This window comes from Carassius gibelio, chromosome A25 (assembly GCF_023724105.1).
Source record: "Carassius gibelio isolate Cgi1373 ecotype wild population from Czech Republic chromosome A25, carGib1.2-hapl.c, whole genome shotgun sequence".
In the NCBI taxonomy this organism is placed as follows: Eukaryota; Metazoa; Chordata; class Actinopteri; order Cypriniformes; family Cyprinidae; genus Carassius; species Carassius gibelio.
The window spans coordinates 6,154,078-6,177,540 of record NC_068395.1 but is presented as its reverse complement, the minus strand read 5'-3'; the positions used below and the strand labels follow the sequence as shown (position 1 = coordinate 6,177,540).

Sequence of the window (23,463 nt, the reverse complement as noted above, 5' to 3'; positions counted from 1 at the left end):
TTATAAATTAAAAAAATAAAATAAAATAAAAAACCACAACACAAGAGGCAGTTTAATCAGTTTTAATAAATAAATATAAAAATAAATTAATCTCATTGAGTCATAGTTTAGTAAGGGTCAATGGGACTATAGACAAACCCAAATCCAACTTTCGCTGTAAAGCGATTACAGATGTTTGATGGATTGAGACCCATGTCAAATGAGAAACTTCAAAATAAGTAGAAAATAAAATGCTGATTATGAAAATATAGTGCATGTCTAGCTTTACATCATTCTGCCCTCTGATTGGTCCAGAAGGTTGTACTTACAAATCATGCCGGGTCAGGATGGCTGTTTCTTGATTAAACATAGTGAGGGAATGAAAATTCAAATTTCAGAACTTACTGAGATGTAATTTGTCTATATTTCTTGCTATCTCTCCCCAAAGCACCGCTAACATTCTTGTGCATTCTTGTGCATTTGGTCAAGCTTATTTGTGGTCCATGATATTGCAACAAAAATAAGTGTATTTGACATTTGCACTTTCATTATCTACATGTGACCAAAAAATGTAATTCACCGTGACAGGTGCGCAGAAACTTATGAACATGTGAAGTGACTGAATTGCTTTGAGTACCAAAGTAACAGTAACCACAGTCACATTTGCTATCTACATTTTTAAGATGTGTTTAGGCTGTTTAGGAAGTGAAAACAACAGTAACCGCTAGCTTCACTCATACCATTGTATCATATGAAGGCTGGATTTTCAATGTACATTTTAAGATACTCAGCTACGCTATTTAGCGTTAAGTTTGCACAACTTTTCAAATGTATTTACAACTATGACACAAGAAACTATATGACCTTTTTGTCAGTCAACTATTGTCATCAAACTGCTACGTTCACTGAATAAGATCTAAAATAAAGGGTTGAAATGCTTGGTATGTATATGGTGCAAGGGTCAAAATACAACATCATACCAATATGTCCAAAAGATTATATACACTGTACATGACTGGATGTTTCAAACAGCTTATAACCTTACAATGTATGTTAAAGATGCACCCAGAGGCAGACAATAAAAAAAACCCCAGAATGTTATATAATAATTCTCCTTCTATTATCTTATGTAAAAAAAAAAAAAAGAAAGAAAAGGAAAAAATGTATGTCACCATCTCTTAAAAAAAAACCTTGATAACTCTCTAATACTTGAGAAAAGCTTCGTAATATTAATCCATATTAAAAGAATTAGCAGTTTTAAAACAAACCCTAAAATATAGCTCCAGGAAGACCAGTCTTCTGTTTTGTGTCCATTTCACAAAAAAGTCTCTTGTCATAACCTCTCAGAATAATCTCTGTTTGATCCCTCTTCTTGTTTTTTTTTGTGAAAATAATATATCACAGATATATTTAGCATCTTTCCTTTTGCAGTCCCCTGCTCACAAAATACTAATGCTACGCTAAGCTGTTCTGATTAAGCATGCTCTCATAACCATGCTCCCAAACTGTCACTGTATCAATGTGGCGATGAGTTCTGCTTCCCGCCCCACTGCCTGAGGGTACAGATGCTAGCAAACATGCTAGCATGAGACAGTGGTGTGGGAACAACGTAAACAATGCCACAGCATGCAACTTCTTAAAAGTTCAGAGCAAGACCACTGCCTCGCAGTTGCCTGCAAAAACAAACCAAATGAAAAAACTTGTCAGGACTACTAAATCAACGGCTAGTTCTTGAATCTAAACATCCACTGTTGTGATTGTTTATCATATGTTTATGTGTTGGCTTCTTATGTGTTGTTCTGAAGCATGGTCTTCATCAACTCGCTTAGCGATACGACTAAACTCAGTGGGACTCTTATTGTGGTAAAGATATTACAGTGCAAAATTATAAGTTATTGAATTAAAGCTCCTACGCTAGCAAGACATATGCTATTTCTAATAAAAGTCTCTGAGATAGCACAGAATATAGTGAGCAGTGTCAGTAGATACAGGTGTTCATACACACAGCATTGCCAAGAGGATAACTGTTATACAAGAAAGCAGCAAGGAATGCCGGGTAGGGAAAGAAAATAAAGATATAGAATAAGTAGATTGTGTGGAAAAGCACCTCTGAGGTTACAGTATGAGGTGAGAACACAGGTTTTTTTGTCTGAACAACTCCAGAGAGTTGCAGGGTTGTAGAGGTCGGATGGTTTCTGTTGACATCAGTTTGTTCCTTGATCTCGGATTACAACCTCTACAACACATGGCAGCAGTTGTACTGTGCAAATGGAAGAAGCTTCTCTTTAGAGGTGGGCTGAATGTTGAAGGACAAGGCTTTCTCACAGAGTGGGAACTGCAGCAGACATTCTCGCAAGTTTACGTTCTTAACCTTGCTGGGATCAGCCCGGACAGCAGGGTCAATATTTGTGTCCCTGGTTCCCTGGAGGCCTTTCTGAGGTTTAGGTTGTACCTCCTCAGGTTTTTCAACTTCACCTGCATTCTTACGCATCTCCACCCCATCAGGACCCAGGTCCACACAGTGGTTCCTTGGCAGGGACCTTGGGGAATCACAAGCAGTTGACACAACCCCAACTTCAAGCAGTCGAGATTTGGCTAAGGTGTTATTGTTGTTTTCTAGAGTGTCCTTTGAAGGTTCACGCTGTGCCCAGCAGCACTGTACAACATCCATTCTGGAAGGTGGTGAAAGTTCATCTATATTTGGACCTTGAATCTGTTCTCCTTCTTGCTCAACTAAAGACAAGCTAGGGTGTGGGAAAACACTCTTGTCCTTTCCTCTACTTGGTTGCTCTGTGTGGTTTAACTCTTCCACATGGGCTTCAGTGTTTGTGGGCATCTGTACTTGATGTTCCATGGTGCCAGAAGTGACATTAGACACTGAATCCAAAGGCTTCTTCTGCTCTTCTGTGATTCCTGACCCTTCCTCAAGTTCCTCCTCCTCAGCCAGAGTTTCACAGTTTCTCAGCACTTTACAAGACGGCTTCCCTGTTCTCTTCTGAATCTCTGATTGCGAAGATGTTCTAGAAGGTTTTAAGAGGAGATCTGTTGAAGGAAGAGGATCCAATTTACCTGGTGCCACCTCAAGCTTCACTTCATCCCTGTTCTGCTCATTTTCATCATCCTCATCCTCTTCTTCCTCACAGATCTGCTGTAAGGCTCCAAGGCTCTTGACAGTAGGTTGGTCCGGAGGGCGCAGATTGAGGCTCGAGCATGGAGCCATGCTGCAAAAGTCACTGAAGGAGTTGTCATGACGGTTGGGTTTGGGAGCAAGCAAGTCCCCAGACTCACTTACACCACGTCGTACATAGCTGGAAGACACAGAACCGAGAGGAGCTAAGGGACCTAGAGGTGTTCCTTTTAGTGTATCAGTCTGGGGCACTTGGCTTACCAAGTCCAGTGGTTCTGACATGGGTCTCCTGTAACATAGCCAATAACAATATTAAGTACAATGTATTAGGAAAATGTATGCACCAAGGGTTATGTGGTAAGATACTGTAAGTTCTACAACATAAAATGATAAAATACCTTCAGATCCAAAATTATATATATGTTTAAGATTACAGTAACTTACTGTGTATGTCTTTGTTCAGGAGAGAGACCTGGCTGCTCTTGCTTTTCTCGAAGGAGTCGTTCTCCTAGCAAGTAATACGTAGCTGTGATGTGGTTGTATTTGTCAGCCTCCAGTGCTCTATCACAAAATACAAATTTGTATTATTAACTTACATAATGCTACTCTGAAGAGGCTAGGCTATTCTGAGACCAAAATAAATTATCTAAAAAGAATTAAGAGATACCCACTCCTGGATGGCATCTCGGTCAGCAATGCTGCCACTGATCATGGCCTGCAGTATGAACTCATGCTCCTCAGGTAACAAGCTGCGGTGGGAGGTAAGCGGTGCAGCTGTGTACCCAGCAGGCGAAGGGTCAACACCCTGCAACCAAGGGTGACCCTCTATCTCTGTGAGAGATGCCCGTTTAGCAGGATCTCTCTGCAGCATATGTGAAATCAAACTGAGGAAAAAAGGAAAATAAGAAGGAGAGAATGATGAAAGATTGTTATTGCTTTTTTACCAAAGCAGAATGAGAACATCAGACATGACCTTCTGTCAGGGGGAAAAGAAAAAAAAATCCCATCTTCTCAAACAGACTTGATTTTGTCACCCTTCATCACTCGTGCCTCCATCTCACTTAATTTCAGTCTCACTCTACTTGCAATTTCAATACTTTTCTTTTCTAGCAATCTTAATAAATATTCTCTGCCTAGCTGACAGGCGATGATTGCACAGGCGCATCTTGCCGTCAGAGGAGACGGAATGCTTATCTTTCTGTTGATTAATATTCATGAGCACCTGTAGAGAATGGTTGCTTCAGTGAGGCAAATGGAAAGAATACGAATTTGGTTGGTACTCTTACGATCCAAGCTTGCATGTGTATGTATGAATGCACTGCACCCAGCTTGTTTATTCAAGGCATTTGAGTGTTTATTTCACTGCGGCACTGCTACACATTTATGAAACGTGCATCTCACATAGATGACCAGCAGGGGAAGATGTTTTCCCTTTCAAAGCGTGTTATTTTTTTAGGTCTCTGGGTGTTTGTGTTTATAATCCCACATGCTCCATTGCCCTTGAGCATCAGCAGAGTCTCTTGGTGTGTTTAACCTCAAGACCTTAAATAGCCGTGAGGATGAAGGTTGGGGGGAAAAAAAGCGAACTACAGATGAACAGCAAGATGAAAGTATGCCTGAAGACACAAGTGTTCTCCTCTAAGAAAACCCTTCCCATTAAAGGAAGCTTTTGATTGTGGTTAAGGTCATGGGACCCAGTCACTATGTTTGGCTGTGCAGCCAAGCCGAGATGTCTAACACACACTTGTACACACACTCATGCACAATTGACTGATTCATACCTAAACTCAAGCCTGAGAGCTGTTGCTCTGGGGATGTTCTGACTACAAATAGCCTGGAATAAACCCACTTAAAAATAACTTCACTCTGACAAAAGGCAGCCTTGTGTAAAAATCTGGTCACTATCGAGCTACAGTGAACCCAATTAAAATCAGACTTGTGCACCATTTAGATATTTAATATGTTATCAATTTTGTGGTTCTTAAATGTAAAATCTATTATAAAATACTGAACAAATTTTAGAGAAATAAATCTCGTCATCTGAGCACAAAAGTTTTCTATATAAGAGAATTAATAGTCGTAATTAGTCAACATTTAATTAAGTAATTATGTATTGTAGCAAACATTTGTGTGACTTAATTTCAATCATCCCCAACCCTTCATAAGAGCATTACAATGTTATGATTCAAATAATATGCTAAAGCTTAGTTAAGAATTGAAGTGCATCTAAATGAGCTGGAAAATCTAGTTAAAGTTCTTATATAGTTCTTATATATATTTATACATATATATATATATATATATATATATATATATATATATATATATATATATATATATATATATATATATATATATATATATAAAAATAGGGAGTTGTCTTGACCTGTTAGTTTCAATATCCATCACCTGGTCCAAGGATGGAAATTCTGTGTGTCTTTTCTTTGCTCATTCAAAAAGAAGCCTAGTTGGCTTGCTTAAGCATGATTTAGAGAGCCACAACCTGTGATTGGCTGGTACAAGTAGGTGTAAACCGATAAAGTACAGTATGTTCAGATGAACTCCGGTCTACACATAGTTATGAAGTTTGGCGTGCTAGTGATACAGACTGTAGTGCAAGGGTGTGGTGTTTGAGAGACCTTGAGAGACTACATCCTGCCAGTTCTCAGAGAGAAACAACAACAATGGCACACAGCTGTCAAGGACATCTTAAAAACTAGTCTTCAAGTACTCAAGCATGTTTTTGTGGGCATGCATCAGATCAGCATGCAAGATCTTAGTGGAAAGGGTTTTACCAGGGTCATATCCTTAGTAATACTGCTTTCCAGAAATAGTGAACTCGACAGCACCAGCATGGAAACAAAAGACTATTGATATATGACATCTGCTGACCCTGAAGAAAACACTAAGCAGATTTAATAAAACTTGTTACATAATGGCTAACTACTATCACGGCGAAAAGAAGATGATTGAGATTTCAACACAATGCAAAAACATATTTTCCAGTGAAAACATTAAAACAAGTTTCATTTATATCAGAAGCAAAATTGCTTCTAATCAAAATTGCTTGCTAATCAAAAAATTATTATTTGTTTTCAAAGAATACAAATCTTAAATTATATTCATACCCCAAATTTTTTTTCTTGTTTTATGCATAAATGTAATGAGGTTTATGCTTTAAAGAAGAAAATAACAAATGCCAGTGGCGTAAAAAAAAATGAACTAATAAAGCGCATGTTGTAGGAAAAACAATCTTTATATGTAATGCAATTTTGCTTCAAGTAAAAAGTACAAAAATACGGATAAAGAGGGCTTTTTATTTACTTATTTTTGCAGTGCATAAATAAATACATAATAACCTCCAGCCTTCTGGATTAAATCTAAGAAATCTATTTCTTAGTTGGTTGTGTGTCTGAGAAAAATCTAAGCTCAGATGACATACGTACTCTTTGCATTCTGGAGAGATGTGGTTTGGCACATTGTAGCGACAGTCCATGATCATGATGAGGGTCTCGCTGTCATTGGTCTCTTGAAAGGGTGGGTGTCCACACACTAGCATATAGAGGATCACACCCAGTGACCAGATATCTGAAAGACACACAATAACATCTCAAACTTCATCTAAAATATTTCTTAGTTATTCACAACATTAGTTTGTGTAAAATAGTGCAAAAAATTTTAAGTAGGCCTTTATATAAAAATATCCATCAAATTAAAATTAGTTTTGTCAGCATACTTTAGAAAAAAATATCCATCACTATGATTTGAAGATGCAATCATAACCAAATCAAACTGTTGTCAGAGTAAATATTTACACAAATATTTTCAGAAAAGAGGACACAGAACAACACAGAAGTCCTCATGTGACACACGCTCACACTATCAAAACCAACCAATACACAAAGAGAGCTTAAGCAAAGCTGAAACGCAAATAAAACCAGCCTTAACCTTTTCAGAGTCAATGTATGTCCTCAGACAATAATTAACTTAACCAATCATTAATCGTCAATCGCTGGGACCCTATAGACATGTTTTTCTGACTGAATTGTCCCTGAAACTGTTTCTCCATCCAACTGTGTGTCAACCAAGGATCCCAGGAAGTTTTACAGAACATCATGAATCCAAGAAAAAGAGAAAAAAGTAAGAGAGGGGGAGTGTTAGTCCCACAAGGGATGTGTTTGCTTTAGTGGCGTACTTTTCCACAGTGGCGTTCCAAGAAAACAAGCTTCCTCTTTTAATTTTTTTCAGCTGTATGACATGCACAGAGCATGTGAAAAAAAAAAAAACTTATAAATATGGGTGAGAGGTCTAGGTTTTCCTCTTTTAAGTGAAATGATTTAGTAGGATCAGTTTAGATTTTCTCAGATAGATCACTTATTTCATATTCATAACATTTCATTTAACCTTTGATTACAAAGTGAAAGAGTACTGAGAATGTGCTCATTCATAATTTTGGTCTAGTAGCACTGACCTGACCGGCAGTTAAATATGGCTGTGGTATTCTTGGAGCTCCATTACGGCGTTTATAGAAATTCAGAAAAGGCCAGAGGATGAATGCAAACATTACATCCCACTGAAGTTAGTTTTTTTTGGGTTGATTTATTTTAGTGCTTCAATCTAAAATAAAATATATAAAAAAAACTTTAATAATTTTCACTTAGTTTATTATTATTTTTTAAAGGTTTAATTTTATTTAAGGAAAATAACCTTATCTTAGATCCCATATTACCCACTTTGTCCCACCTAGTATTAAAAAAAAGTAATTCACCCAAAAAAGCCTTTAAAGTAAATCCATCTGTGTGTTATTCCATTTAATCAACAGCTTAAAATCTGGCATACTGGTTTCAGTGTGTGTGTGTGTGTGTGTGTGTGCACGCGAGAGAGTACAAATTTTGTGTGAAAGAGCATGAATCAGAGCAAAGGATCAGCCTGAGAGACAGTCCAGAGAAACAGCATTGTCCAAACAGTGTCTTTAACTGTTCTAACAATAAGCCCTCTCTTCTGCATGTTCCTCCACAGATACAGACAGACAAACATGAGCGCTATGTCTCGCACTGGCACACGCATACATACAGCACGTGATTTAATGTCTATATTGAAAGGCACAAATTAGATTTTTTTTTTTTTGAGCACACTCAAAAGCTCTTAATATAAATATGGCCAGACATAGAACATGACACCAAAGGGCTGTCGGCTTTAAACTGCATAAAAATCATGATATCCTTTATATCCTATATCCTAAAATTTTAGTATTCAACTTGTTCTCTCAATTAAACTTTAATCTTTAGCATTAATTCATCACACATATAAGATATGCAGTTGTTTCTTAGGTTTGTTCTTAATAAGAAAACATCTGCCTTGACAAATAATGTTATGTGTGGAGGTGGCAGAAATAATGAGTTATTGTAAGTTTTTCTTATCTTGTTGTATCTTGTTAAAGTACAATTAGTCACAGAAAGACTCTTAGAGGCCCAGAGCGAGGATCAGTACAGTTTTAAGTGTAGCACACCTCTTGTGTGTTAGTGCCATGTGACTGTAGTTTACACAGTACACATTACACACAATGAAGGCTACCAAGGAACTGCTGTGTGTTGATCTGCATTGAGATTACATAATGTGACAACTGTGTGTGAAACAGAATGTCTCTGGACTTGAGGTCTTGAACAGATTCTAATTATGTCTATATAAAATCTATAGTAGAGATGCACTGTTTTGAATCACTGTCTTGAATCTAATCTTTAGAATGTTTAAAAATCACTGAAAATCTGGAATCTGGAATCACCCAATCCCTTTTAAGAGCGAGATGTGCCGCTCGCACCATGGCGGATCGCTATTTACATGGCAGAATTTGTTGGCGGAAAAGCTGAAAGCTTCTCAAAGCGAAGAACGCGCCCTTTAAATAACAAAAAAATATTGCGCCATTGACTTTAGACTTAAGACCAGGATTGAGGTGGTCTATGGTGCAGTCGTTTTTCAGCTCCTTTAGCATTGCGCCAGCATTGCACCTGAACACACCTCTTTTGTTAAGAGCACACCATGGGAGACTTAGGTCTCTGCAGAGCAAAAGTGGGCGTTTAACACCATATGGGTGTTTTGAAACTGTTGGGTGTTTCTGAATCATGCAATCTAAATGATCCCCCTTACCCAACCCCACCCCTAAACCTAACTATTACATCAACTAATCAGGTATCATGGTGTAAAAACACCTTGATCTCGTAACTCCCATTACTATCCTGCATAGACCTCTACTTGCACCATGGGCGCACAAATGGGCGTAAATGCATTTGCTAATTAAACGACGTGGTGCTGGATTGGGAAATGTGAACGGCGCCAGACTGAAACTAGCAAACACACTTGCGCTGTGCCTTGCGTCGCATTGCGCTGGGTGTATGATAGGGCCCTGAGTGTGTGTGTGAGTTTGTGAGTTGTTACTGAGTCAGTCTCTCCCAGCTTATCTATCTCAGAACATCTCTGATCAGCAACCTGAATACTGATGACACTGAGCTGCTTCACACACACACACACACAGATAGAGAGATAGATGATGGGGGGGGGGGGATTTTAAGTCATAGTGTTGATTTTCCGTTGATTTCTATTGTTTTAGAAACAGATATATTTTCTAGCCCTAACCCGAAACCTTCATGCATACAGTACATTATTTTAATTAATATATATAACGAGCCATTTTCCTCATGAAATGCAACATTTGATACCTACAAAACCTGTATGCATTCAAATGTTGTTTGTTGCATTGAGTGGCAATTACAGCTTACACAGAGAGAGCTGGCACTGAGTGACTGAACTCTTGTGAGTGGATTAGAGCTGAGCAGCTGATTACTGACTATGGATAAAACCTCTCACTGAGCTAATGAATATTCAGCCATGCACAAACATAGACCGGCTCAAAAAAATATGAAATAAAATATTGCACATGAACATACAGTGAAAACAGACCATTTTCTGTTCACAAGTTCAAACTATAGATCTGCTTCCCAGAAAGGAGTTCTACTCTCCCATCTCTCTCTCCTGCTACTGGTGTTAATGGCATCAGCTTGACCTAGAACTGCTAGAGAAGAAAGCTTTCCAGATGAGGTTTCAGATGCCAACCTGTGCCCAGCAAACTTCAGTAGCCGATTAATCAACCAGGCAGTGGGCCACAGGGTCATCCGATGGGCACTGCCGTCCTGATGATGGATTGAACAGACTAGTACATGAAATACAAACCACTGCTCAACACATCCAGATCTCTTATGTTATTAGATTTCTATTTTTGGTGCTAATAAAATGTAAATAAGCACTTCAAGTACAAAAATTCTTTAAAATGAAAATAAAGAATACTATGAAGTGCACATTTATATTGTTAGCTCATTTGCATTTTATAATAGAAAATAAAGTATCAAAAGGGAGGATAAAAAGCTTTTCATATCTGTAGTCATGGATGTCAAAGACATAGACCTATTATTATTAATATGTGTGTAATATTAATAATAGGTTTATTTTACACTGCAACATATAAATACAATACAATACTATTATTTACCGCTTTCTTATAAATTTCTTCATTTTCAAAAATGCTTTTATTTTGACTGAAAAACCACAGGAAGACCTTGAAGCTTCTCTTTTGCTGACAACAGCCAATGCCAGTTTATAAGCATTTCTCAGTTGATTCAGGAATTTTAGGAAGATGGTTGCCACATGTTGTGCTCCCAAATACACACACTATAAGGTATTTAAAGCAGATGCATCTAAAGTTTGTGTGAAGCAGCATTTACTGTGAACCAAGAAACTATAAACTGGACATCACGAGTTGCCATTCTTCACTCTGAAACATGCTGTGCATATAATTATAGCACTCGAAAGCAAAATTATGCTATAGCTTTAGCTTAGTTAGTGCTATGATTTATTTTGATTAATTGTTTAGCCCTACAAAGGTTATGAGTCCAATTCTACAGTATTTTACCGTAAATGCACCTGTGAACTTGGTAGAAGCTAGCTAAATTAGCCAGATGCTAACATGGGCAGGTTCTGAGACATGCTCTCAACTTCAAAAACCATGAATTAGGAACCACTAAGAGTGAGATGAGCCTGTGTCATCCGAATTGCTCAATGTATTCGGGTTAATATGCTAACTGTCAAACTACAGCTATAGGAAAGCTTCACCATTGTGTTTATATGCGTGTTTACTGTTCATTCTGACTGGCCCAGTAAGTTAAACATTTATAAATCATGACTACTCAGCCCTTATCTACCTGTTCTAGTTCTACCATGGATAGATTTTGCTTGGAGAGAGGTGAGACAAGCCATCAGGTTCACACGCTTTTAGCATCCTAGCATGTATGTGTGAGTATAGCCTCCTTTGCACGCTTTGCTGGGTCTCGGCAGAGACTGACCCAGTTTGTGCAGATCTAATCCTGGCACATGCAGCCACAGTTAGAATTACTGTCCCTCCATCACATGACACTCTGGCAGAAAATATCATACAAATATGATATTAATAATGTTAGAGCAGAGGAGCGGAAGGGTACACATGGCAGCTCAGCACACATCTGTGCTTTCGAAATCCCTAGTGAACTGGAACGAGAGGAAGACAGCAAGAGAGACAGACAGGTTCAGTGTCAGTCCTGTTAGTCTTCATCCTCCTGTCTGTGTCACAACGTGAAACTTAAGTGTCCTCTAATGTCTGTCTGTTTCTTTGGCTCTTCACTTGTCATACACTAAGTCTTCAGCTTCATGACATTTTTTCAGCGTTTGTCGTGAGTGTTGCATTTTTAAGACAGTGTGTCAAGCTAAAAATAGTCCAACTTCCAAAACACATCCCTAGATCCCTATGTTCTGTTCTATTCTGTTGCACTACAACTATTTTTGAATACAATAACTTGATTTGTATGAATGCACCCTAAGAAACACATCAGATCAAGATAATGAAGACGGAATAGTCAGTAGTCATTTGGGCAACCTAATGACTAGAATATTTTTTAAATATGTAGTTTTTACACGTCTACTATTTGAAACTATGAATCTACAGAATACTTGAATCCATTTAAAATCTATAAAATTATCTTTCGAATCTTTAAAACTATACATTTTTAAACCTATTGGAATCTCATAATCTATGAAAATTTACAACTACACATCTCTATGAACTTTCAATCTATTTAGAATCTATAAATCTTTAGAATTTTTAAATCTGTAAATCTTTAAAACTATGAATCCTTATAAAATCTATTCCAAATTTATGAAGCTTTTTGAAACTACATTTTTGTAATCTTCAGAATTTTTAAATCTATTTTTAAACAGTGAATCTTCAGATAATTCAAGTCTTTTAAATCATTTGAATCTTCAAGATCTGTGAATCTATACATAATTCATTCTTTGAAACTGAATTTTTCCTAATTTTGTTATCTTCAAAAATTTACAATCTTGGAATTCTAAAGATTCTTTGGAATATTTGGAATAACTGGCATTCTAGGATCTTCAGAACCTAATAATCTTTAGAATTGTTTGAATCTTAGAATCTCAGAGCAGTGAAATGGAAAAGTACACACTGTAGTTTAAAGTCTGTTTTTATCTTAAATCTGTGCTCTAGAAAGCTCTGTTGAACTGGATCAAGACAAGTAACAGGAAAGAGAAAGAGAGACAGAACTATTTGTTGTTGGTCCTGTTGCACTTCATCCTCCTGTCTGAGTCAATGTTACTGTCCTCTAAATTCTGTCTCTCTTCTTGCCTCAGTCTCGCTCTCATTGAATCTGTCTCTCTCTCTCCATACACATCACTCTCTCTCTCTCTCTCTCTCTCTAAATTTGCTTTCTTTTCATTTCTCCTCCTCCCTTTGCAATACAACGAGTCTCTAGAGCTTAATAAGGTGACTGGGTTTGAACAATGGAATGGATGATGGATAGAAGGAACGTGAGTTCACGGCTAGCCACATTCATCCTCCAAACAATTTTCAAAGACACAACATTATAGCACATACTGCACAAGATAGTCCCAGATCAAAGCACTACCTGACACAACAGAAAAATATACAACAGACAGCAAAAACATTCTATACATCACTGTGGCTAGATGATATGGATTTTAATGGTCTTTTGTCAATGTCAAAAGTAAACAGTGTTTGGAATCCATTTCACTACCCTTAATTTTGCCAGTTTACTGCAGGGATTCTGAATGCATTCTGACCTGACACAAATCTCCTAGCTTGACCCCTGCTAGAGCACAGATTTGCTGTTCATTCAGTAGAAGATTTCTGCTTGGCAAAACAGCGATTAAACTCAGAACAGACACGTGGGGAGAGGGGAGGATCAACGACGAGAGAAAAGCGAACCATCCCGGTGTTCCTGCGCCCTTCACAATTTAATCCCTTGGTGGATTAGTTTGACTGCGCATGCAAATTAAGAGTCTGAAAGGACAGAATTTAGCATCTACTGAAGAATGATTGACTGAATAAAATGACATACAGATAGAAGAGAAACTTTCAATCTTTGAAATCGTAAAACCTACGAATCTTTGAAACTATGAATCTTTAGAATCTCTTTTGAATCCATGAATCTTTCAAATGTTTTTTTTTCAATTATTAGAATCTTAAATTCACGAACCTTTCAATATTTGAAATCTTACAATATATGAATCTTCTAAAGATAAAAAAATGAATCTATGAGTCTTTAGAACTATGAACCTTCAGAATCTATGAATCTTGCAATCTCTTGCAATTCTTTCTAAATGCAGAATAAAAGAGAGTTTTATCACTTACCCACTGCTGGAGCATCATACTCTTCACCCAGCAGTATTTCTGGGGCAGAGTATGCCAGTGAACCACAGCTGGTCATCAACATGGTCCCAGGCTGAAAGTGGTTACTGAAGCCGAAATCTGTCAGCTTCACCGTCCCCTGCTGTCTGAAGAACACCACATTCTCCGGCTTTAAATCTCTGTGGACAACGTGCAGACGATGGCAGTAGGCTATTGCTCGTATGATCTGCGCAAAGTGCACTTTCGCCGTGTCTTCGGCCACCCCTCCTTCATGACGTAAGATGTAATCGTACATGTCACCTCCGTCGCCCAGCTCTAGGATGAGGTACAGCTTGGTCTGCGTATCGATGACCTCATACAGTCGCACTACATTGGGGTGCTGGACGAGTTTCATGCAGCGGACTTCTTGAAGCAAGTGGCCAGTCGCCAAGTCATCAAGCTTTGTCTTGTCGATGACTTTGACTGCTACTAACTGGCCTGTGAATACATGACGGGCTAGTTTGACCACAGCGAAATGGCCTTTGCCTAAGGTGCGGTCTAGGTCATATAGGCCGGCTATCTTGCCCTCGTAACCGCTTTTGGTGGCAGCCATTTTGGATCAAGTAGAGGAGGTACAGTTGGAGGACTAGGCTCTCTTACCAGAGGGAGCAGAAGGAAACTGGAGCTCTACTGAGACATCACCTGTGGAAAAACAAAAAAAAGAAATAATGACACATGTAAACAGCGACCATAAACATATTAATTGATAATGATATTTTATGTCATGTATGGGGAAAACTGATTGGTGATTGGTGATGCGAAATACTTGAAAACTCACTGCAACATACAGTCAACCACTCAGAAAACCTGGCAATGCCACTCCAACCATCCATAGCTTTAGTGACCCTAGCAACCGCACAGCAGCATTAACAATCACATAGCAACATCCTGGAAACCATTTATAATATCCTTGAAACCCCACAGCAACATGCTAACCAATCAAAACACCTTATCTACAGTATAGCATTGGCCTGGTAAACATCCTTTATAGCAACGCCATAGCAAGGTGTCAACTACCAGTCAAAATACCATTCTAAATGACATCTAACTATATGAGATACCTTAGCAACAACATAGCCAATAATAGCCTGGAGATATCCCATAACACCCTAACAACCTAGCAACTATAGGAATTTGCTAACAACCATAAACCAGCACTCTCACTTGTGGTACAGCTTAATAGAACTTTCAAAGGTTTTCATATGGCATCAGGCTGGAAAACCCTTTTAGGCACGTTTAAGTGGAGGGGATGTAGTGCTCTTTGTGTTGAAACAGACAGTGTTACATTTAGATGTGAACTGCACTTGCTTTCAGATTCACAGTGTTATTGAAGAGAGGAAGATGAGTGTTTGGAGGGAGTACAATGCAAGCTGTCTAACAGGTTTTTATACTGATCCTATGCATTTGCTCAAGAGAAGTCAAGTACTGTTGGTATTTGCCTATAAGAATGCCAGACACTGAACTTAAATCTTTCAAAAAAACAATTAACCAATTGTCTCAGAAACAAATGATTATTATAGCCACACCAGGCTTACTTCACTGTACAGCAGTTACTTAGCAAGAGTAGTTACTAATACTATTACTAAGAAATTCAAATAAATCCACCCTATTACTTAACAGTGAACTCCTGTACTATCAGACTTATAGGGAGTGACAATAACTTCATGCCCAAGCACGAGTGTGGCTGTATACTACAATTTCAGCCGAACCTGGAGGTGACGTCTTAATGCGTGCTAAGACAAAACCCATTCAATACTGCGATTGCAGACAGTGACATTCATTTTCAGGTCATCTATATTGTATTACACAAATCGTTTGCAATTACGTTGTTTCATTCAACTGATGAACATTTGTGAGTAAGAAAATTTTTATTCAGTTTTAACATTTGGTGTACATGCAAATGTAAGAATTTAAGGGACTTTACATCATAAATTAGTTTAAACCCAAGCAAAACAAAATTAAACAAAAACCAGACCCAAACAAAACACCAAAAAGCACCACAGCACAAAAAAAACAAACAAACAAAAGTAAACAAACAAAACAGCACCAAAAAAATTCTTAAAAATCAAATTAAATGAAATATTTTCAAAGAGAGATAATTGATGGAACCTAATTTTTTTTATATATATATATAAATATGCTCTAATGTACTGGATACAAAAAGAAGAGTGGAAAAAGAGAGGAGTGAGAGGAGAAGAATGCATTTTTGGATCTAGCGTCAGAGGAGTCGGGTGACAGAGGCATAGAACAAATGGTGTAGATCAATACCTGTAATGCTATATCATTATTAGTGTGTGTGTGTGTGTGTGTGTGTGTTTGTGTGTGGTTTGATGAAAGTAGCTGAATAGTTAATGACCTGTGATAGAGGCTGAACAAGACACTAATGGTATGATGCCTGTCTAAGATGCCAATGTTATTGTTAACTAGAACCAAAACTAATTAAAAAAAGTTTTTGTTCACTGAGATACAACTGAAATAAAATCTATATAAATATTAGGTGAAATGCTGCCTTGGCAACTAACTGAAAATAAAATTAAAATGAAACAAATAAGGACTATGACAAAAACAGAAAAGCTAAATGCAAGTATATTTCAAAAAAAGTATATAAAATTACTAAAACTAAAATAACAATTCAGATTATTAATAGATATTATAATAGTACATAAACAATACTACAATGATGCATGCTCACACACAAGAACATGCTAAAAAAATGAAGTATACTCGAGAGCTTTTCTTGTCTGTTGAAATCAATGCTGCTAATATTAAGCTGCCCTTTGTCTGACGGACCGAGTGTTTTGTGGTGGATCGGAACAAAATTACACATGAAAAGTTTTTATTACTCACCAACATCTCACCAAAAGCTGCATTTATGAATGATATGTTGTGTTTTCAAAGGAACAGTTCACTGAAAAATTAGAACTTTCATTGTTCGGACATTCACTGAGTGAATATTCTTCATAACATTTCCTTTTGCTTTCTCAAATGCCATGAGGGTGATTTCAATGACTGAATTATTCCATTGACAGAAGAGAATTCAATCTGTTTCAGTTTGTTTCTAAGTCAGAGCTTCCTGCCTCTAACACACTGGTGAGCAAAAACTTTTAGGTTTTGTTGCCTTGTGTGAGATGTATTTATTTAGTGGTTAAGACCGAAAGTAAAACAGAGCCAGATGAAAGAAGAATGAAAGAGCAAAAACAGTACAAGGATGTAACAAAGACCAGTTGGCCTCCATATTGAGGAAGGATAGGGCTGTCCACCCTTTCCACATTCAGCTCTATCATTTATAAAACAGGGAGTATTTCCTAAAGCTAGAGGGGAGCAGACATGGTGCTTCCTCCTGATAGCTGTTAGGCAGAAACCCAGCATCCGCAGTTAAAGATAACTCTCAGTTACACAAGACGCATACATGCTAACATACACAGACATGGCACTTCCTGCATTTCCTTGCCTTCCTGCAAGCGAGGAACTCGCACGTCGAGGCGTTGGGAATCAACCAGGCTCAGCGTTTCTGTGAGAAAATGTCCGCTGCCTGAGATGCTGGGGTCCTTTGTCACCCTCTGCATGAGTGTCAAAGGCAAGAAAACAGACCCGACTCATTTGTGCGCCGATACGAAAAACACAAACCCGTACGTGGGGCTGTCAAGAGGCTCGCGGTCTGACAGGAGGCACCAGGGGAGAGGTGTGAAAGAATGAGTCATCCCGCTCTCCCTTTTGGAGGAGGGAGGGCTGATGGACGAGCAGAGTGAAGAGATGTGAAAGAGATGCAGAGTTGGGAAGAATATAATGGGGCTGCCTTTAGATATGATCTCATCGCTCCATTTTCCCATCATGCAACATTGAAGGTGATGAGGTCAGCATGGCATAGTGGGAGCTTGCGTGTCTGCTATTTGAAGTGCATTAACGTGTGCACTCACAAAAACGGAAAAACTTTTGGTAAAATTTATATAGTACTTGCAGAAAGATGCAAACATTTTCACGAAAAATAAACATGATTTCAAATTTTTTTTTTTTAAATAATTATTGTTTAATTTAAAAAATATATTGTAAATTAAGAAAACATTTACACCACACATATGGAAAAAAACATATTCTGGGTGGCTTTACAATTATGGTACATTAAGATTAAATTTTATATATAGATATTTAGATCTTTAGAGAGTGACAGTTTGCTAATAGTCACTAAAAGTAGTAAATGAAAGGTTCTTCAGAAAGCTCTTACATGGAAATGGTTTGGGTGGGTTTTATGCAAATGACTAACCTCTGGTCATGTGGTCGCTCATTTAGAATAATGAGGTTAAGAACAAATTCTTGTGCATTCATAGGTGTTGTGAATTGGGCCGAATGAGATCCAGTGTTGCAAATCCTAGTAAGCTGCCTACTGAGGGAAACTTAAGGGCAAACTCCTGACTGTTCTAAAAAGATGCTTCCCAAATTACCAAATTTAGTCCAAATTCAAAGGAAGTGTGCAATCTGGGAGAATGTTATCCCAGAATACATTGCTATTACCAGTAGCTTCAAGATAGAGGACATATATTTTGAGTATATTTAATTCCAAATATACCCAATGGCCTTTCACACAAAACACATTTTTGCATTCCACTGTTCTACTTTTCTATGAAAACATGACTAAATGGTCACATTTGACCGCTGAGCTGGGCTTTCCATGAGCTGCTATAATTAAAAGTTAATCTTTTGTTTTTTCCAATTATTTATAATGATCCTATTTACAATATAATTATGAAGAAAATTATTTGTAAAAAAATATATTTTACCTAATATTTGTGGACAGTGCTTAGAATATAGTGTTTAGCTTTGCTAATGCCGAACTCCATTGAAAAAAAGGCAAGTTAAGCTCATAGTGTGCTATTTGTTGCTGATGTAGACTGTTGCAAATGTATCCCTTATGAGGTTTCATGACTAATAAAATGTTATCTTAGAATGTATACAGTGAGGTAGCTGGCTTCATTTTGATACAAAGTTCATGTGGAGAATTTATTATACACTCTTTTTATTTCTTGTCTATCTCTTTCCACTTGGTTTTAAATTTTAAAACTAAATCCTTAAACTTAACCCATAACCCAAGTTTCCAATGACATGCAGTTTGTCTGTAAACACAAATCTGCTTCGCAGCATGACAAAACAACAGCCAGTTGGAAGACATTTGGTCCCTAAATTGTAGGTGAAACTTGATCTGGGTGACCTGCGTTCCCCTCTTGTCCCAATTTCCTCAGGCCTGCCTTGTGATGGAGCTGAAGTGTCTTAGGACATTACTGTGACATACACACGCACTCGTCTTATCCTTTTTAATCCGAGGCACAAAAGAATCACTGTGTAACCCACAAACTTGGTAGCTTGCCAGAAGGAGCATACACCATGTTCTAGCACATATGCTCACACACATGCATGTGCACACAAACAAACACACTGCTGAGTCTAGGACTTTGGCTGCATGCTATATATACACACTCAAGTATCTACTGTAATGCAGAACATAGAAGACCGTATACATAACAGTCTAATGACTTTATCCAGCATCCTTTGGATCGTATTACTGAGAATCTCTCCTAGTATTTCTAGTATTCCATTTCCAAATTCCAGAAAACATCTTACAATGCATCTCTCTTATTTTAGTTTTCATTGCTACAGGATTCTCACACTAATTAAAAAAATTCTAACTCATTACATTTTTTATAATAATAATATATATATATATTCAATATTTTACTAGCTCATTAAATTTTCATGCAATTTAGATCATGAATGCAAAAAAAAGCAAATCAAAGTTTTCTTATATTTAAATATTTCATGAACTAGAAATCTATAATTGTATGTACAGTATTACAGCAAACACACACACACACATAAATACAAATATACAGTGAATTGTAAATATACAATAAATATAATATTTCATGAGCTAGGAAATGCTCTTTGCGAGTGAAAAATCATGGACATTTTTCTTAACTTTCCATGACCACAGGAACAGTTTTCTATTTTTTTTATGTGTTTTATTGGCATGACAAATCTTTGTACATTCGTATTGCCAAAGCATTTGCAATTTCTCTGCATCCAATAAAACTTTGCAAAACTAAAACAGACTGTACATAAATTAAGAAAGATAAAAATAAAAACCTGACCCCTTCTCATTCTCTATCCTTGTCTCTGTCTCTTTGTCTTGTTTTCTTTCTCTTACCTGCTGTGTGCCATGCTGTCAGATGCCCCTGGATGTCTCCAGGGCTAGGAATACACAGAGAGGAGGATAGGGTGACTTCCATGCTGTGTGTGTGTGTGTGTGTGTGTGTGTGTGTGAAGGAGAGAGAGAACAGAAATGCAGGCCAGCACAATGCAAAGCCTCTGACACAATGTTTGTCTGCCAACCACATCTTCCAACTCACCTTTAATAATTCATTCTCTTTAATAGCAAAATACCTGCTAGCTATATGAAATGACACATATAAAACAATAACTACATACATACATAATAATTAAAATCACCATTATGAACCATAACACAAACAATAACATCAAACTATTACACTCTGGCACGCTTTCAACGACCTCAATGGTATTAAACCCTTATTTTATGATATCCTACATATAAATCACTAAGGACGACTTCAGTATTCAATTCAACAAATAGTTAAACACGCCAAACGCATTTGTATTCTATAATAACTTACCATTTAAAGTGGTACGCAGCGTTTCAGACGTCTATGTGTAAACGAAGATTCGTTGGAAATATTCTCAGCTTCCCTCGAGTATTCTGCTGGAGGCTACACACAAGAAAATCGCTTCTTTACGGCTTCAAACATCCGCTCACTGTTGTTTTTATCAATAAATGATGCCCGCTGTCCGACCAGGACGAGGCAGTGGTGCGCGCGTCGCTCCGCAGTGCTCGCGCGCTCACTTCTTCTCTAGCGCTCGAGCGCTCTCCCTCTTCTGACGTCAATGCATTCCAGCTTACCCGGACTTGAGCGAGTGAAGGAGAGAGAGAGAGAGTTGAGGCAGGGCCACATGAAATGTTTCTGAAGTCTCAAGAACACTATTATGCAACTGGCTAATTAGGTGAAGGGACCGTGTGGAAAAACAGCACTTGGACTGACATTCCGCTCATTTATGTGAGGTCTGAATGGATCACTTTAATGTCAGAATGTATAAGCAAATAAGATGACTCACTTGTGGCAATCTGAACATTCTTACAAGCTCTGTAATAAGCATACAAAGAATAGAGAGAGCAACTGACTAATGAGATACACTTAAAATAGTCTTTGTTAAATTTACAGTGAAAATATTGCTGTTGAAAGTTTGTCACTAAACTATAAAATGTCACAAACGGTTTCTGTTTCAAATAAACGCTGTTATTTCTATTCATCAGTGAATGCATCACAAAAATGTAGCATATTACCATTTCCACAAAAATATGTAGACAGCAAAACAATTATTTTCACTGAAAATAGTAATAAATGCTTATTGAGCACTAATGTCATGGAATTATTTCTAATGGATCATGTGATGAGATTGGAGTTATGGAGGCTGAACATTCAGTTTTGCCATCACAGGAATAAATTATAATTATAAATATGTTATACATTATTTTTTAATGTATTAAAATAGAAAAAAGGTCATTTTAAATTGTATTAATATATCATAATATTACTGTTTTTACTGTATATTTGAACAAATAAATGCAGGCTTGGTAAGAATAAGATACAACAACATAACCCCCTCCCCCATACTTGTTTAATGTTGTGTAAGGTTACTTACAGTTAACTGGTACTTTTGCATTCTTGTTTGTTAAAATTAGTATTTTTACAGTGCAAATTGCTTTATGGAAAACTCATTGTGTCAGGTTTGCCTTGTGGTACAGAAGTACATGCCAACTTTTTGTGACACAACAAAGTTTAAAGCTTCAATAACAGCAGGTGAATGGGATTTTATGAGGTCAGAGTACTATATTATAAGATTTTAAAGGGTAAATAAGAGGTTAATTTGGGAATTACTACTATTATTTTTTTACATCACTGCTGTGTCTGGGACTCTCAAATCGGTCTCAACAGGCCGTGAGAGTTAATAATGGCAATTGCACAAGCCAGAACAGAGGACATTCTTAAGATTCCAGAAGACTAGCAATTGATCAAGATTCCATTCACTCACTTCCTTTCTGAGCTGGAACTGACTGACTGACATCCTCAGAACACTAGAGTCAAGAAGACCAAGCTATCATCCAAAGACCAAGTGTGAGTTGCCTTTGTCACAAAGGTTATGTCTGAATCTCATTTAAACAATCAGAAAATTATATACTTATAATAAGGCCTTCTGTCAATAAGAATACTTGTGTTCATCTCTTCATATTTACCACGTCATTGGTCAAAGCACATCCATGGAGGTTTTATTAGAAAAAGTTTTGACGATGATCAAGTTGGAAGTTCTTTGCAATGAGTGAATACGCTTTCATCTGTGTTAGTCAACACTGGCACAATGTAACTATAAAAGGGAGAGAAAGACAGACTCTCCCCATGGGGAACCAATGATGTTCGTACATGGTGGAGAACACACTGGTTACTATGGGAACCAATGGCGTAACTTGTCAGCTCGATCTACGCAGGTTACAAAGCCCACCGGATCTTCATTTAGACTTGCATACGAGGGTGCATTAATATGTAAATTCAAAAGTACACTGACAAATTAATAAAGTACTAAAGATTTAGTACAACCTCACAGTACCTGGGGGCATTTCTACATTGAGATATAAGGTGACACGTGCACAATTTCATCATGTGGGTATGATTATGGATTTATTTTGTCAAAATGACAACATCCCGTGTGGCATATTTTTGTTTATTTTATTGCATAAGCGAAGAAGAAATATATTCACAAGTTCAAAATGAAGTCTAATTTCAAAACTAAAAGTCTCCTTAAGTCTTGGGATGGGTGTTTAATTTTTATAAGTTTATGAAATGGTGCATCAGAGTAGGACATATTAGTCGTGTATTGGAAGACCAAAGGAGCATCAATTACTATTTAAACCATTTTAAAATAAGCATCGAAATAAAGTAAACTGTGAGAAATCCACAAGAAATATGTATCCATATTTGGATTATTAATTTTTTTTCCCAAAAAATACTGGGTCCATGAATCTGATGTCTACTTGTCAAAACAGAGGGCTGTCTGTGTGAAGTAGTACTGCCACCTTGTGGTTTATTCTCTAATAACTATAAACTACATTGAAAAAAATAACGGTTTTATATAGTCGAATGTACAGTACTTTATCATGTCTGAAAATATAATAGAACATTCCTGAGAATAAAAAATAAACCTATTATCTAATGAACTATGATAAAGTTTAGCTTATGAATATTAATTACATCAGGATAGAAACATTCGGCTCTGTGAAGCACATATAGACTGTATAAAAACAAGCACCAAGTCTAACTATTTTGATATTCATACACATTCAGTCTTTCAGCAAATCAGATGAACCTACCGTGGGGACGTCACGTTAAGTAATTAATATTCATAAGCCAAGCGTTCTCCAAAGCACAATTCCTCATCAAGGGGCGGGGCTTGA

At 37.3% G+C, this 23,463-nt stretch overlaps 1 protein-coding gene across 1 annotated transcript; it reads right to left on the bottom strand.

Moving 5' to 3' along the window:
• Window positions 1–47: 47 nt before the first annotated feature.
• Window positions 48–20,848, bottom strand: LOC127946967 (SNF-related serine/threonine-protein kinase). The gene is made up of 6 exons (XM_052543817.1): window positions 20,576–20,848; window positions 13,857–14,534; window positions 6,553–6,694; window positions 3,778–3,990; window positions 3,551–3,667; window positions 48–3,395 (listed from the first exon to the last, which is right to left on the bottom strand). Exons 2-6 carry the CDS (start codon window positions 14,443–14,445, stop codon window positions 2,216–2,218), a joined length of 2,241 nt encoding a protein of 746 aa, XP_052399777.1. The 5' UTR covers window positions 14,446–14,534; window positions 20,576–20,848; the 3' UTR covers window positions 48–2,215.
• Between the last annotated feature and the right edge of the window lie 2,615 nt (window positions 20,849–23,463).

What these genes read in the sequence shown, in the direction of transcription:
- LOC127946967 (XM_052543817.1), bottom strand. Translation starts at nt 14,445, where the DNA reads ATGGCTGCCACCAAAAGCGGTTACGAGGGCAAGATAGCCGGCCTATAT. An exon ending in GACCGAGATGCCATCCAGGA is followed by an intron (nt 3,668 to 3,777) that starts GTGGGTATCTCT and finishes ATTTTGTGATAG; the next exon opens with AGCACTGGAGGCTGACAAAT. An exon ending in CCTGAACAAAGACATACACA is followed by an intron (nt 3,396 to 3,550) that starts GTAAGTTACTGT and finishes GCTATGTTACAG; the next exon opens with GAGACCCATGTCAGAACCAC.